A 14,268-nucleotide genomic window follows, 5' to 3' on the forward strand; every position below is an offset into this window, starting at 1 on the left:
TTGAGTTTAGTTTGTTGAAGTGAGAAGACCGAAAAGCTTGATGATCAGGGCAGGGCAGGACCTGCTCTTATAGCCTCGATTCCCGAAGATCCGTTTGTTTGCTTGCGCAGCCTGACGAAGGGCTCACGTGCTGATTTACGCGCGCATTCACGCGAAATTGCAGAGATTTAATGCGATGTATGCTGGAGAAAGCGCGAAAAACGCATTAATTCGAGTGGTCTGGTAGTACCTAGATAGTCAATGAACAGTATCGCACTGTGCAGCGAAGCAAACAAACAAACCGCGCTCCTTTGCTTAAAAGCCTTGACCGTCCCTGAACTTCCTATCCTCGCTTTCAAGAAGTCTCTAACAAACCCAAAGCCGATCAAGCAGAAATGGCACGAACAAAGGTCAGCGACAAGGACGTTCTTCAATGGAGCAAAGCTGAAGCATGATGTTCTCTTAGCAAACCGCCCGCAAGTCCACCGGTGGCAAGGCCCCTCGCAAGCAGCTCGCTGCCAAGGCCGCTCGCAAGTCAGCACCCTCGACCGGTGGTGTCAAGAAGCCTCACCGTTATCGCCCTGGTACTGTCGCTCTCCGTGAAATCCGTCGCTACCAGAAGTCGACTGAGCTCCTCATCCGCAAGCTTCCGTAAGTCCCGAATCTCAGTACCCAAGATAGATCAGTAGCTGATGGCAATGTTTGACGCGCAGTTTCCAGAGACTTGTTCGTGAGATCGCTCAGGACTTCAAGACCGACCTGCGATTCCAATCGTCGGCAGTCCTCGCTCTTCAGGAATCATCAGAGGCCTACCTCGTCTCGCTGTTCGAAGACACCAACTTGGCTGCCATCCACGCCAAGCGTGTCACCATCCAGCCCAAGGACATCTCGCTTGCACGTCGTCTCCGTGGCGAACGCTCTTAAAGAAGCGTCTCGAGCTCTGTCGGGTTTGTCTGACCAATGCGAGAAAGTTCTTCGAGCAAGGGCTAGGCATACGCTTCAGTTGGCCATAACACTTCGTCTTTCGCTCTTGTCATCCATTACATGCACTGTTGGCACAACTCGTGTCTTTCTTGAGAGCGACTGAATCAAGACGTGCATACAAGCTACTCCAGATTGAGACTGATCAGCATGTATCGGTGACATCAGATCGGCCAGGGGATCCCCTGAGTGAATGACCCAGGACAGTGGAACCCCTGGTCGCTCGTATTCATCCGCCGGTTTCGGCCGTAATTGACTTGCAAAAAGTTCACTGCTCAGACCGAAAGCGCAGGATAGTGATCGCTAGCGATGGAAGGTAGCTAGATGATTGGGCGAGAATGTACATGATGTATGAGTGAAGCTGTTGCTCGGGTTAGAAAGGGGCCAGGATTGAGGCACGCGTAGATGCAAGGACAACCGCGTGAGCTGTATTCTTAGCCACTGCTCACATCAGACAGACTCGTACGACGAATAGGACAGACACGACCACAGCGAGTGAAAACAGGGGTTGCTACATCGTCGTCGTCATCAAAAATCGAAGGAGACGCGTCGTGTCGCAGTCGCCTGACAACCTTCTCTGCTAAGCACGGACGTCCGTAGAGTTTGTGCAGACGATCCAGATCACCTGGCATGAGCAGCCTCGTCAATAGAGGATGATCAGACCGCGTAGACAGGGCCGAGGAGAGACTACCGAGCTGCATCGGATCATCTAAACGGGGTGACAACCTCCTGCGCGAATAACAGTCTCGTCACGCCTGGCACTCGTTGACTCGCGCGCATAAGGCCAGCGGCTTGCACTCCAGCCGACCCACCGCGTCCATAGAGCCGACAGTGGACTCGAGAGGGCGACAGACGTCAGATCTGCCGAGTGCCGAGGGGCTAAGTAACCGCGAAATCACACGACAGCTGACTTTCCTGCCTGTAAAGCCTGGTCGAGATCAGATCTTGCTTCAGGATCATGTCGGTCGTCCTGACGAGATCGGACACGACCTTCAGTAGTGCCTCGGGAGCAAGTGACTCCATCTCTGGCGAGTCTGTTGACTCTTGCACGCCCTCGACTCCGCCGCTTGGCTCGGAGACACCTTTCGTAGACATGTCACTCTCATCGTCAGAAGACTCTGCATCTTCAGCATCATCCATCATACAACCCATCTCACCTCCGGCTCATGCTCTGACCCTACAGTCCCCTTTCACGAACGCCAAGGCGAATCATCTCGCAGGCTTCAATCTCGGCGGTGGTGCGCTGAGCGAAGTCTCGATCACCAATGAGACGGCACTCGCAGAGTTGTCACGCTCGCAAGCGCTGACCTCTCCTCGCCTGAGCGCGTCTCAGCATGCAGCGGCCAGAGCTCAGCCGAGCGTGCAGTCTGACCTGTCAAGCAAATCGCCCGGGAACGCGTACACAGGCGGGCAAGATGCGCCGGCACGACCCTATAGACTCTCGCGAGCTGCGACGACCGGCCGCGCACGCGCGCAAGATCGCTCGCCCAGTCCAAATTCGCCGGCTTCCTCTTCTGTCATCTCGCTAGCGCAGGAGCTACCCTCGCCGACGGTGCATCGCGACAGCGACACTGCCAACCTCATCACGCGCTCAGATACCATGACGACACTCACGGGCGATCGCACGGCGATGGCGCCCATGTCGCCAGGTGCAGCGAGTCGCAGTCAACCGTTCCTCTGGTCACGATCACAGACTGAGCGCCATCTGCCGACGCTCGCGAGTATCTCCCAGACGATGGCTCAAGAGCAGGGACAGGCAGAGTCAATGGCACGCTCCCGATCAGCCGGCAATGGACCTCAGCCTGCCGTCCGTCGACGCCATGAGTCGCTCATGCCCGGCTCGTCTGCCGGTCTGGCTGCTAGCAATGTTGCTCGACAAGCAAACGTCAGGCCGCCTCTGTCAAGTTCGCTCGCTTCGCCGCCACCGAAGTCTTCTAGTAGCGTTGGCGGCTTGAGACCAAGGCGTGCCACTTTGCAGCTGCCCGAATCCGGCACAAGCGGCTCCTTCGCTTCGAGTCTATCTAGCAATGACCCTGCGCCTAGATTGACAGCGCCCACTCGCGATGCGATGCTTGGCTCCACTTCCTCGAACATGGTGGAGGCCAAAGTTGTCATTCTAGGCTCCCAAGGCGTTGGCAAGACGTCGCTCGTACATACGTATATACACGGCGAATTTTCAAATGCTTCAATGTCAACCATTGGCGCTAGCTTTGCAACCAAGAAGATCGTGATCGATGATGTGCGCGTGCGCCTGCAAATATGGGATACAGCAGGCCAAGAACGCTTTAGAAGCATGGTGAGGATCCTGGTATGACTGCGCGATGTCCGCTGATTTGTACCTTGCAGGCGCCGATATACTACCGAGGATCGCAGGCCGCGGTGCTGGTTTACGACATCACCAACGAAGAAAGCTTCTGGGACGTGCGAAGGTGGCTCGACGAGCTCAATGGCAATACAGATGGGCCAATCGTTATTCACATCGTAGGGAGCAAGCTCGATCTTGCCCACAACGGCAAGCGCGCGGTCGACCTCGAGACGGCGCGGAGAATTGTCAATGAGTGGGCGGCAGCGAGTCCACCAGCGCGCTCGCCGATTCAATCTGCATTTGCACGTCCAGCCCCGGTTCACCGCAGAAGCGCGGACAGCAGCCTAGATCGAGATCAGGACAGAACACGCGCCGGCCTGACCTTCGGCTTCGGACTCAACACTCGAACAAACAGCTCGACGAGCACAAATACATCAACCTCGGAAGCCAATGCGCGCGATCGCAAATGGTGCCAAGTTGATGTCAGCGAAGTCAGCGCTGTCACTGGGGAAGGTTAGGCTCTCGCTTATCGGCGCGGCCGCATTACTTACACGAGAATACTGCAGGCATTGAGGACATTTTCCTCACAATCACGCAGCGCGTCGTGGAACGGCAAGAAGTCATGGAAGCAGAACGTCGTGGCGAACGACGCGGATCGATACTGCTCACTGACGAGGTGCAGACGGCCGGCGGGCCTGGCAAATCTGCCCTCTTTGGCGCCTGCTGCTAATTGTGACACCACCATCAATCAGCTCATCACGATCATCGATACCCAAACCTCGCAATACCTCATTTGTCGATCTCCTGTCAATCCCGTGTTCTTTGTATCATCGCGCTCTAGGACAAACGTGAATGTGTAGTCGTACAATAGTCACTACAACGGGCTTCTCTGCTTTCTTGCGTACATGCGTGAAACACTTTGCGTGCAAGTAAAGAGTCTGACTGAGAGTCTTACTGACCGCGAATGGCGTGAGGACCGAGAGCTTGCGAGAAGAAGGTGTCCCGCTGGCTAAGATCCATCGATTCTAGAGTGTTATGATTCGTCGAGCGACTGTTTGAGGGCGATGGCGTAGTTGTGCCAGACGACTGAATGGATGCAGACTGATCGAGCGCCGCTTGGGGCGTGCCCGAGCCAGTTGATGAGCTTGCTGATGACAGTGGTAGCTTCCCCCGCGGCCAGACAGACATGCCCTTGCTAGTCAATCCGAGATTGCCGCCTGACCAGCAGTACTGTTTGCACTCAGGTCAGAAGCTGTGGAGAGTCCAGCATGGTGAACGAACCTTCTCGATGAAATCTCCAATGTCAGAGGAGGGCAACGGAGTCGAGCCTGCCATCATCTTGGTCGGCGAGAACTCGCCTCCAAAAGTCGTGACAGAAGACGGCGGCGATGTTGGGGACTGATTTTGCGATGATGGCGAAGACAAGGACGAATTGTCTGTGGAAGAGACAGGCGAGCGATTGCCGTCTTCGTGCGGTGGAGGTGACGCTGCACGAGGGGGTGTCTCTGCTGGTGATTCTGCCGGCGACCGCCTAGGCGAGCCGGCGGGGGAAGTGACAGATGCGAATCGGCTTGCGTTTGTGACACCTCCAGGCGCTAACAGATGTTCCCGAGGTATGTCAAAGCGTCGTGTGCTGGGCTTGCCAGAGGGCATGCCAGGCAGGGCGATGGGCTCGCCAATGGGGCTGATGTTGTTCTTGAACTGATCCCAAGAAGCCGTTGCTTCGTGCAAAGGAATGACGGGCGAAGATGGTCGCCAGAACCCTCCATATTGCTCTCCAGAATCGTACAAGGGCGACGGCATATCTCGTCGATCGCCGCCGAGCGAAGGTGATAGCATGTATGCCGGCGGAGGCGGCTGTGACGTCCCACGTAGGTGATCCGGCCTCATCGCACCCGCAGTCAACGGCATTGGTTTGCGAACAGGCGAGCCCAATGCGGGACTATGTATGATACCTTCTCGCGGCGCAAAGTATGGATTCTCTGCTGTGCGATTCGCTCTTGTGCCTTTCAATGAGCTGCCAAAGTCATAGCGTGACGAAAATGTCGGATTGGCAGGCGCTACAGCATGGACTGGCTTCTCATCCCGCGCAGTGACAAGCGCTGGCGGCGACGTGGCATCATCGCTTACGAGACGATCGAGTTCCCTACGCAGATCTGCCATGCGTTCCGAGGCTTGACCAGTCGTTGTGACTGACCATTGATGTCTCGCTAGTGTTCTCGTGCGCGGTGCAGCGCTGTGAACACCACCGTCTGCCGATGTGGCTCTCACCCTAGGCGCCGGAGGCGCAATCTTGGCAAACCTGACGTGATAGTTCGAGCCGCCGTTGTTGTCCCATAGCTCTCGACCATCGACGATGTACCGCAGAGCGATCTGCATCTTCTTCTCTTCTATGCGTGCCAGGATATCAGAAAGCTTGATATGAAAGGTCCACCGGTCGGCCTGATTGTCAAGCAGCGAGATGGCGTAGTCAGCGGATATTTCAGAAATTGTGGACCAGTCGTCAAAGGTGAAGCGAACAACAACGCGCTTGTTGAAGGCGATGTTGCGCACAATGATGCTGCCACATAGCGATCGAGAATCTTTCGCCATAGTGAGCGTCTCTAGCCTGACGTCGCCGTGGAAATTCGGAGCTGAAATTGGCATTTTGTAAGGCGTAAAGTCGGCCGTGATGAGCTTGATCGAGCCTGGTAACACCTCGCCAACAGAGGGAAACGGAAAGCCCTCGCTCTCCTCTTCCGTTTCGGTCTCTTGCGGACTTCCGCCACGACTGACTGCTGTCGGCCGCTGCTGCGCCAAGAAGAGCTTGACATGCTCGAGCTGGCTGTCAAAGTGGACCATCTTGGACGCCGTGGGCGTCTGGGGCGCAGACATGACAGACCGCATGGAGGGCGCCGTCAGTGTCTCGTCCTCCTCGTATCCGTCTTCGTTGTGGTCGTGTATGTTGATGCGCGAGCTCGAACGCGAGCGCAAAGATGATTTGACAAGCTCGCCAGACTTTTTGCGCACCATTGCAGATGATATGCGATCGCTTGGACCCGTAGACTTGAGCGCGACTAATCGGCCGCTCGATCTGACATAGTTGCGATGGTTCGGCTGAGCTACCGACGCGCTCGGCGTGATCTCGGATACGTTGTCAAGCTTGACAGTATGACTGTCCTGCGAATCTGCCGAGTCTGATGTCGATGGCGAAGGCAGTATGGGTAGCAAAGGCTCTGGCTCGTGCACGGCCTTTGGCGCTCTTGGCGCTTCGAACGGCGTAGATCCAGCATGGATCTTGCGATACGGCGGTGAAAGCTCAGGCGGCACGTCTGGTGTGCCCGTGACGAGTTGTAAGGACGGCGCCGCTGCACCAAATGTGAGCGAGAGATCTCGAGAGGTCGACTCGAGCTGAGACTGTGGAGCAGAAGGGCTCCATATCGGCAGCTTCGGCGGAATGGAATCCGTGGCATTGGTGACAGAAGCCAGCTTGGACGTATTGCGCGTCGTCACACTGGCTATTTCGGCTGGCGCGGCAGGCGTTGCAGGATCAATTCCATGCAGCATCAATCGACGAGATGACTGCGGCGAGTGATCAGCGGCTGGCGATTCCTTGCTGTCCTTGCGTAGTCGGGTTTGGACAGGCGATTGCGCAGGCGAGAGCAATGAGCTTGTACTCGCAATGGGGTCTTCCGGCACCGTGTCAAAGGGCGAGGCAGGATGCAGGACGAGTTGTCCTTCGGCAGTGCTGCCTGCGTCGGAGGTCTCGCCAGAAGTTGAGGTTTTCAGAGAGATGGGTGAGCTCGAATCGGGACCCGACGATCTGTCTTCGCCGCTCTGACTACGCGAGGTCGCGAGCGCTAAGCTATCAATTGATCTCTGCCGATTGTGGACGCGTCGCATTGCGATAGTGGGTCGTCCTGCTGATGCTTCGGCTGTGAGGGGCAAGTAGAGATCCGCCTTGCTGATGCTGCTATGGCGGGTTCGAGGACCTGGGAACGACATGAGATATTGCGCACAAAGACAGTAGCAGGCGCTGCTGACCTGCATAGCTCGGTGCGCTGATCGTGTGTGATGTGGACAGAGGGCCTGCAGAATGAGGTGATTGGACCAACGGTACAGCCGTACGTAAGGGCAGCGGTGGTCGGGAGGTTTTAGTCGACAGCGTAGGATTAGGCGCTTCTGCACCCGTGGCTTGCAACGTAGGCGTCATGCTGCCGGACAGGTGTAGGCTCGTTGTCTTTGCCTCCGTGGAAGAGCCGGACATCTTTGCGTGCTGTTCTCGAGTCACCTGTGACAGTGCATGTGAGCATCGTCTCTGAGTAGTCAGTCGTTGGGCTCACCTCGACATGAACGTACTGTGGTCGTGTGTAGGGGGCCCAAGTGGCTTGCGACGGATGCTGTACTGATGAGCCTTGACGTGATGGAGATGTGCTTCTCTGCAGGCGCCGTGCAGCTCGTCCGCGGCGCTACTCAGCTGATCTCAACGAAACAAATTCTCGCTTCGACTCGACAAATGACGCTGCAAAAGTGGCGCAAAAGGTGTCTGTGCGCGATGCCGTCGATGTGGAGGAGCTCTTGATGGCTCGTCGAGCGCAGTCCGCAGCTCGAGCTCGCGTAGAGAGGCTCTTGCTTGAAGCACAGCGCAGACACCGAATGTGACCTTTCCCCGTCTTTGCTCCGAGCGCTGCAGTCTGCTCGTGTCAACAGTCAAGTCGTCGAGCTTGAACTGTACAGGATCGCTATCGGAGCGAATGGCTAACTAGACGATCCGAACAAGCCGACCGGACAGAGAGCCAAGCAAATCCGAGCTAGTCCTGCTCGTTCTTCGCGTTCGCAGCGCTCTTTCTTCGTTTACCGTCTCAAGATGAGTCTGCGAGACGTTATCACCGCCTACCAAGACCGCCCCAGCTCAGTCCTTGCCCCAGACTGGCCTTTGGCAGCCACAGACGGCGCGTTGGGTCCCAAAGCGCACTTTTCGAATGCTCGATGTACGGGCTCCTCCCCGTCTCGAGTGCGAAGCTTTCTTTGTGTTTGGCTTTAAGATCAAGATCAAGCTTAAACCCGCCGATCTTACTTCTTCAAATGGACGCGTTCGCAGCCAGCTGGTATCCGGGCGCGAAAGAGCGAATGCGCCTTGCGAAGCGTTGCTATTCACTTACTTCAGCTCTGCTTGGCCGGACAAGAGTCCCTCGCTTGCTGCCAGCAGTGCAAGGTCGGAGCCTTGACGGGGATCATCAGGCTAAGCCTGTCGACTCACTGCTGCTATCCAGACGCACTGTCTCATCTAACCCCGTGGATATGGCCGAACACCCTCAATGCTGTCTGAACACTCCGGCTGTCAAGTCAGATTATCAGCCACAAGGCAAGCACGGCATCGAGATCGCCGGCTTCCCTTGCTATGTCGTTGGTGACGAAGGCGCCAAGCATGTGCTCATACTGGCATATGACATTTTTGGCTATTGGCCTACGACCATGCTGGGATGCGATATGCTAGCGAGCAAGCTCGACGCTCGCGTGATCGTGCCAGACTTGTTACGCGGGCATTATTGGGACCTCAGACAGGGCGAGCCGACGGCAGAGACTCGAAGTCGGATGGGTCACATCTTGACAAGTCACGGTGAGCCGCATGCTCGCGCAAAGGATCTCGTCGCATTCGTCAAGGAGATTGCATCTTCCGACGCAGTCGAATCGATTGGGCTTTATGGCCTGTGCCTCGGACACAAGATCATCAGCTTAGCAGCAACGGATCCTGCGCTTGTTCGGGATTACAAAGTCAGGGGGATCGCAACTGCCCACCCGGCCAGATTAGACCCTCAAGAGTCAAAGGCGATCTCTTGCCCGTTCTTCTTCGCACCCACGAAAGACGAGGCCAAGGAAGAATGCGAGGCTTACTTTGCCGAGATCAAGTCGAACAGGTCGATCGCAGAAAAGTCAATCTACAAGCGTTACGAGGCATATCAGTGCGTATGAAGTAAGCAAATTCGATACATCTTGCTGACACCGTGGGACAGTGGTTTCGCAGGAGCTAGAGCCAAGTTAGACGATCCCACCTACAGGGCCGACTTTGAAGATTTCTATCAACGCGCGACTGATTTCTTCAAATCTGTTTTTTGATCAAGCCTCCACGCCGCACATTCTAGATCATTGCTGCACCAGACACTCCTGTACTTTTGATGCATTTTTGATTTCGTTGCTATTTCGGATTCAATGTTGGTGGTTCGCTCAGAGCAGAGCCTTGAAGAAGCCAGCTGCTCGAGAATAGAAGTCCTCGTAATCTTTGAGATTCGTGGGGTCCTTCAGGTCTGCACGAGCAGATGCGAAGCCGTGGAAAGCCTCGTACTGATGCTTGACTGACTGCTTGCCGACAGACGAGCTCTCAACGTTGGCATAGAATTTGTCCGAGACCTTCTTGTCCTCGTCCTTTGTTGGCGCCCAGAGGATGGGTACTTGGAGCTTCTTGGCGTCATCCGGGTCAATGCCAGCAGGATGGACATTGACGACTGCCTTGACCTTGTGCGATGTGACAGAGCTGTCACCGCTGGCGAGACCTGTGATCTTGGCTCCAATGCAGTAGCCATAAAGACCGATGCCCTTCACCGAGCTAGACGAAGCGAGCTCTTTCGCTAGAGCAACAACCTCCTGCGACGTCTTTGGAGGAGCGCAGACGTTGCCGATATATTCGCCGAGCTTCTTGCCGTCGTCACCCGAGGGAGGGAACTTGTCATGAGGCCAGTAGTCGCCTCTGAAGAGGTCAGGCAATAGAACACGTGCGCCGAGCGTCTCAGAGAGAATATCGGCGCCTTGATACGTCTGAGGCGCATAGCCGAAGATGTCATATACACCAATCAGAACAGTCGAAGCCGACTCCGGGCCAACGACGTAGCATTTGAGACCGCCGACGGTGACGTCTTTCTGTCCCTTGGCTGCACATCGGAATTAGCCTACTTGTATCTTGGCGCATGGTCCACTCACCCTGGTAGTCCGAGTGGACGGGAGGAATCTTGGCGCAGCAGTCTGAGGTGGACATCTCGTCTTCGTATGTACGTCAAGTCAACGCAACTTGGTGGGTGGCAATGCGTCGTGCGGCAGTCCCGAGATTCGGCCGAGATCGTCCGGCCAGCTGCCCCGTACGATGCCGCGATTCGACGACGTACGCGCGCGCGCGGCTGCCGAAACTCGCTGCAACGATGCAGCCCTGCCTTTGCACCACAATGACGCCCTACAAGCTCGCTTAGCATGCCTTTCAAGCCCAACTGGACCGTCATGGCTTCGGCAAGTCCTCAGGTCGCATATGGGGCATCAAACTAATGATGCTGTGCAGGCCATAAAGGCGTGGTCCCGGCAAGTCAAATCATCCATCGTCATCGCTCGTCAGGCAGCGCACGTCAATGCCCAACCCATACGATCTGTCCAGAGGGGCATCTTCGAGGGCGTGACGCAGCTCTTCGTCCAGTATCCCCAGCTCGTACGAGAGTTGCCTGCCAGGGTTACGACAAAAGCTGCAACGAGATGGCGTCCGCCTCAACTGACGTCCTCTGCTCTGCGATCTAGTAGACCGGCTGCTCGATCATCTGCTTGGCCGAGCGGTCACGCTCGAGTACAGACACTCGGTCTGCAGTCTGCGCGCAGCTTCAGCTCGACTGGCTACACATTTGCACAGCAGCATGCTTTCCTCGCTGACCATCTCGCTCAGAACATTCCACTTGGTTTCAGACTACTCGGACTGGAAGCTGAGGATCGCATGCATAGCTCCAAGGGCATAGCTCATCCCTCGGTCTCACGTAAGCGTCGTGCTACAGGCGCTACAACAGCGACCAATGTCAAGCGCCCTGTCAAGCAGATCAGCGCTCCTGCTCGTGCCACGGGCGCTCTGTCGGCTCGCTTGATTCTGCCACTCTATGCAGAAATGCCAGCCGATCTGCTGCAGGCACTCGAATCTGCCGACACACCTCTGGCTTCCTACGCGCCTCACCTCTCCTTCTCGAGTCAGGAGTCTCTTTATAGCGCACTGAGACAGCACGAGAACCAGCAGCGTCTTCACCAGATCCGTCTAGAGCAGGTCCTCACTCGATTGAGCGCAGCAGGCTGCTTTGCCGGCTCCAATACGTCTTTAATGCGAGCGACGGGCGGGCAAGGCGTCGTTTCTCAGGTCATGGAATGGCAAGGCCGTACGCAGCTCGTCATCGAGTTCGAAGCACGTCGATGGAGTGTGCTCGATGTGCGGCAAGCGCTGGGCCTATACAACACCAAAGGCGACTCGCTTGACATTTTTGACAGCGGTCGCAGCTACTACGAAGTCGAGCTCGAGCGCGAGCTAGCCAGACGCGAGGCTGAAACTGTCAGCTGGTATGAGCTCGAGCCGGAACCACAATGGTCGTTCTTCGGCACTGCACTGGCTGAAGCCGCTGCCAACGACTCAGATGGAGATTCGGACGTGTCCTTCTTCCATCTTGAGCCTAGGTCGCCTATCTCGTCGCCGCAGCTGACGCTATCGCCTCTGTCAGATTCACCGCGTTCTCTGAGCGGTCTCTCGTCGCTTGCTGCTTCGCCTCAGCCTTCAGTCTCGAGGCGGTCCGTGAGGTGGGCAGATGAAGCTGCACAGGATCAGGTGGTTTCGAGCTTCATGCTCCCTGCGCCAGCCACAAGCCCGCCCGTGTTCTCTGCCCAGCATCTCGACCGACATGCGTCTGGCTCAGATGGGAGCGTTCAGGACTTTATTGACTTGCTCGACGCAATGCCACGTCCACGGCGCCGCTAGTAGTGGTACATATCTTGTAAGACGGCTGCATAACGTTTACCGAGCATACGTGAGACGTAACCGCCTCGAAGTCGGTAGACGCCCACGCTGAGGGCTGCAGCAAATCCGACCCAGCCTATCTGCCAAGGCGCGGTCTGTAGCCGAGCTTTCTTCCGTCGAGGTCCGCCGGCTAGGATGCTACGAACGCCAGAAGTGAAGTGGTATGTTGCTAGCAGGATGAGACTGCCGTAGCCCACGATCGATGAAATGGTGTAATTCTGCAGAGAGTAGGAGACAAAGTTGTATGACAGCAAGGACGGCGATAAACCTTTGTAAGGCGCTTTGGACGAAGCTGGCCAGACACGATGCGTAAGAGAGTGGATCGCGACGATCGGCACGAGTAAGTAGCCCGTCCTGGCCTGCAAGGAGGGCGTATAGCTCAGACTTTTGTGGAGTTTGGCGTCGACTTGCTTGCTCTCGATCGTCTCCTGTTTTGCGGACAGATGTCGTCCCTGTCTCAAGCGATATACTCGCGCGGTTTTGCTGATCCTCTTGAGCACGCCAGAGAGAAGATGTACGCCGAGCGAGCCCCAGACAACGATGAGCTCCTTCTTTCCGCCTTGATACCACTCTCGGCCAAGGAGCATCGTCAGCGAGGCAAACTCTTCACCGCCATAGACGGCAGTGAGCGGGGCTGTGAGATGGACGACGGCGAATGTTGTGAAGACGAGGGCCGAGCTCGACTGAGTCAACGACAACAGGGCTTCCATCTCGGTCTGCCCTGGCAAAACGCGAGTGAAGCGGAAAAGTCAATGATGTTATTGATCGGCCCTGCCGAGCTTATTATTATAATTCTCGGGAAGCCCGCCCAGGCCCGTGGATCGCTGCGCAGGCGCTAACAAACGAGATAGGCACAGCGCATGCTCATCTCGGCCTGGTGCGAGGAGAAGTGAAGGAGGGCGCGAGAGAGTGTGGCATACGTCTCTGGAAGAGATTGTCGTTCATTTGGACAGTGATAGACACAGCAAGGGCAAGAGGGACAGGATTTACGCGGGCTTTTCGGGATTCTGCAAGCGGGCTGTGACTCAGTGACGAATCAACGACATCGAAAGCTGTCCGGACGACCTGAACACGCTCCTTCGGGCTCTTTCGTCGACGCTACAGTCGGTGCAACGTAGCCGAACGCCTAGAGACATATACCGAGACATTTGACTGTCATCAACACGATACCGATCCCTTGGTCATTACGGAGATCCGGCAAGTCAGCAAGGCATCAATCTCGCAGGCACTCGTGCTCGCGCCAGACTCGCTCGACGAAATAGCATTCAGACCATCAGGTGAGCACGCCTTTGTGTCATTGTGCTCGCTCTTGGCTGATTGTCTGGTCTGTTCGAGGGATAAGCCCGAGTGTGTCTTGGCGGCAGCATTGACCGCTCCTGCTGCGCCCAAAAGACTGCCCACCCGTGCAGAAATCCGGTCGGACTCGAGTATATGACGATCTGACATTGATCGCATTGACCTTGTCTGACGTCGACTGCGCACATCAAGCCTGAAAACGGCATCGTCGTCATCAAAGGCATCACTATCTGTACATCCCGCATACACTTTCGGATTTGCACACGACCACGCCCCTTTTGTCAGCTCGACCAGTAGCCTACCGTCGAGATCACTTTGTTCGGACGTGCACGGATCGCTGGCCGAGACGTCGATCCGGCCTCATCCCTGTCAAAGGCACCGTCTCGCGCCACAAAGCTCTCAAACAGATTCACGATCCACAGCTCATCTCTGTCGTCGAGCACGCACTCGGACTTTGTTCCGTAGCAGCGACCTGACGTAACGAACCAACAGAGCCGAGGCGGTGATCTGACGTAACGCGCGCGCCCTGTCGACTCAGTCTCAATTTCGACGGGTCACTTGCCAACCGCGCGTGCAACAGCAACACGACTGACCACACTTGCTCGGAGCTACCCGATTTTACAATTGGAAGACTGAAGACGAAGACGTCATTCGTGAGTGGTTCTTATCCTTCATTGACATCATTTGTCATGCATGCCTCGGATCGACTCCTATGGTCGATCAAACTTTGCCCGATTGCACTGCACGACCGATGATTGCCCTGCCCTCGATCACTTGCCACAATGCTCACCCGTCCAGCGTGCTCTTGTCGAACAAGCTGCTGATGCTGTTTGGCCATGTCTGCAGGCTTCAGGTTTGCACGTACTAGGGCTGGCTTGACGCTATCCACGCAGCGCTTATTTGACCGACGCCCATCACCACCGGCATC

At 56.1% G+C, this 14,268-nt stretch overlaps 7 protein-coding genes across 7 annotated transcripts; 5 read left to right on the forward strand and 2 right to left on the reverse strand.

Annotated features, from left to right (window-relative positions):
* Positions 1–326: 326 nt before the first annotated feature.
* Positions 327–1,073, forward strand: L969DRAFT_86196 (uncharacterized protein). Its single transcript, XM_014714038.1, has 3 exons — positions 327–389; positions 446–630; positions 693–1,073. Exons 1-3 carry the CDS (start codon positions 375–377, stop codon positions 901–903), a joined length of 411 nt encoding a protein of 136 aa, XP_014569524.1. The 5' UTR covers positions 327–374; the 3' UTR covers positions 904–1,073.
* Positions 1,074–1,918: 845 nt separating this feature from the next.
* L969DRAFT_16295 (uncharacterized protein) lies at positions 1,919–3,995 on the forward strand (the record flags this gene model as incomplete). The annotated part of the gene is made up of 3 exons (XM_014713566.1): positions 1,919–3,256; positions 3,307–3,778; positions 3,832–3,995. The coding sequence occupies 3 exons, from the start codon at positions 1,919–1,921 to the stop codon at positions 3,993–3,995; spliced, it is 1,974 nt and encodes a 657-aa protein (XP_014569052.1).
* Positions 3,996–4,253: 258 nt separating this feature from the next.
* Positions 4,254–7,287, reverse strand: L969DRAFT_363230 (carbohydrate-binding module family 21 protein). The gene has a single exon (XM_014714039.1). The coding sequence runs from the start codon at positions 7,247–7,249 to the stop codon at positions 4,511–4,513; it is 2,739 nt and encodes a 912-aa protein (XP_014569525.1). The 5' UTR covers positions 7,250–7,287; the 3' UTR covers positions 4,254–4,510.
* Positions 7,288–8,545: 1,258 nt separating this feature from the next.
* L969DRAFT_46981 (uncharacterized protein) lies at positions 8,546–9,361 on the forward strand (the record flags this gene model as incomplete). Its single annotated transcript, XM_014714040.1, has 2 exons — positions 8,546–9,207; positions 9,259–9,361. 2 exons carry the CDS (start codon positions 8,546–8,548, stop codon positions 9,359–9,361), a joined length of 765 nt encoding a protein of 254 aa, XP_014569526.1.
* Positions 9,362–9,469: 108 nt separating this feature from the next.
* On the reverse strand, positions 9,470–10,274 carry L969DRAFT_46880 (uncharacterized protein; the record flags this gene model as incomplete). The annotated part of the gene is made up of 2 exons (XM_014714041.1): positions 9,470–10,170; positions 10,220–10,274. 2 exons carry the CDS (start codon positions 10,272–10,274, stop codon positions 9,470–9,472), a joined length of 756 nt encoding a protein of 251 aa, XP_014569527.1.
* Positions 10,275–10,483: 209 nt separating this feature from the next.
* L969DRAFT_46521 (uncharacterized protein) lies at positions 10,484–12,005 on the forward strand (the record flags this gene model as incomplete). Its single annotated transcript, XM_014714042.1, has 2 exons — positions 10,484–10,531; positions 10,569–12,005. 2 exons carry the CDS (start codon positions 10,484–10,486, stop codon positions 12,003–12,005), a joined length of 1,485 nt encoding a protein of 494 aa, XP_014569528.1.
* A 482-nt stretch (positions 12,006–12,487) lies between these two features.
* Positions 12,488–14,219, forward strand: L969DRAFT_93467 (uncharacterized protein; the record flags this gene model as incomplete). Its single annotated transcript, XM_014714043.1, has 7 exons — positions 12,488–12,668; positions 12,940–13,072; positions 13,149–13,321; positions 13,387–13,471; positions 13,533–13,817; positions 13,879–13,993; positions 14,187–14,219. 7 exons carry the CDS (start codon positions 12,488–12,490, stop codon positions 14,217–14,219), a joined length of 1,005 nt encoding a protein of 334 aa, XP_014569529.1.
* Positions 14,220–14,268: the final 49 nt, after the last annotated feature.

The sequence above is a fragment of the Mixia osmundae genome (assembly GCF_000708205.1).
Source record: "Mixia osmundae IAM 14324 unplaced genomic scaffold scaffold_3, whole genome shotgun sequence".
Taxonomy (NCBI): domain Eukaryota; kingdom Fungi; phylum Basidiomycota; class Mixiomycetes; order Mixiales; family Mixiaceae; genus Mixia; species Mixia osmundae.

Bases quoted from the DNA above. Each gene is read 5' to 3' on its own strand.
- L969DRAFT_86196 (XM_014714038.1), top strand. The intron at 631-692 runs GTAAGTCCCGAA...TTTGACGCGCAG, and splicing joins CTCCTCATCCGCAAGCTTCC to TTTCCAGAGACTTGTTCGTG.
- L969DRAFT_363230 (XM_014714039.1), bottom strand. From the start codon at position 7,249: ATGTCGTTCCCAGGTCCTCGAACCCGCCATAGCAGCATCAGCAAGGCG.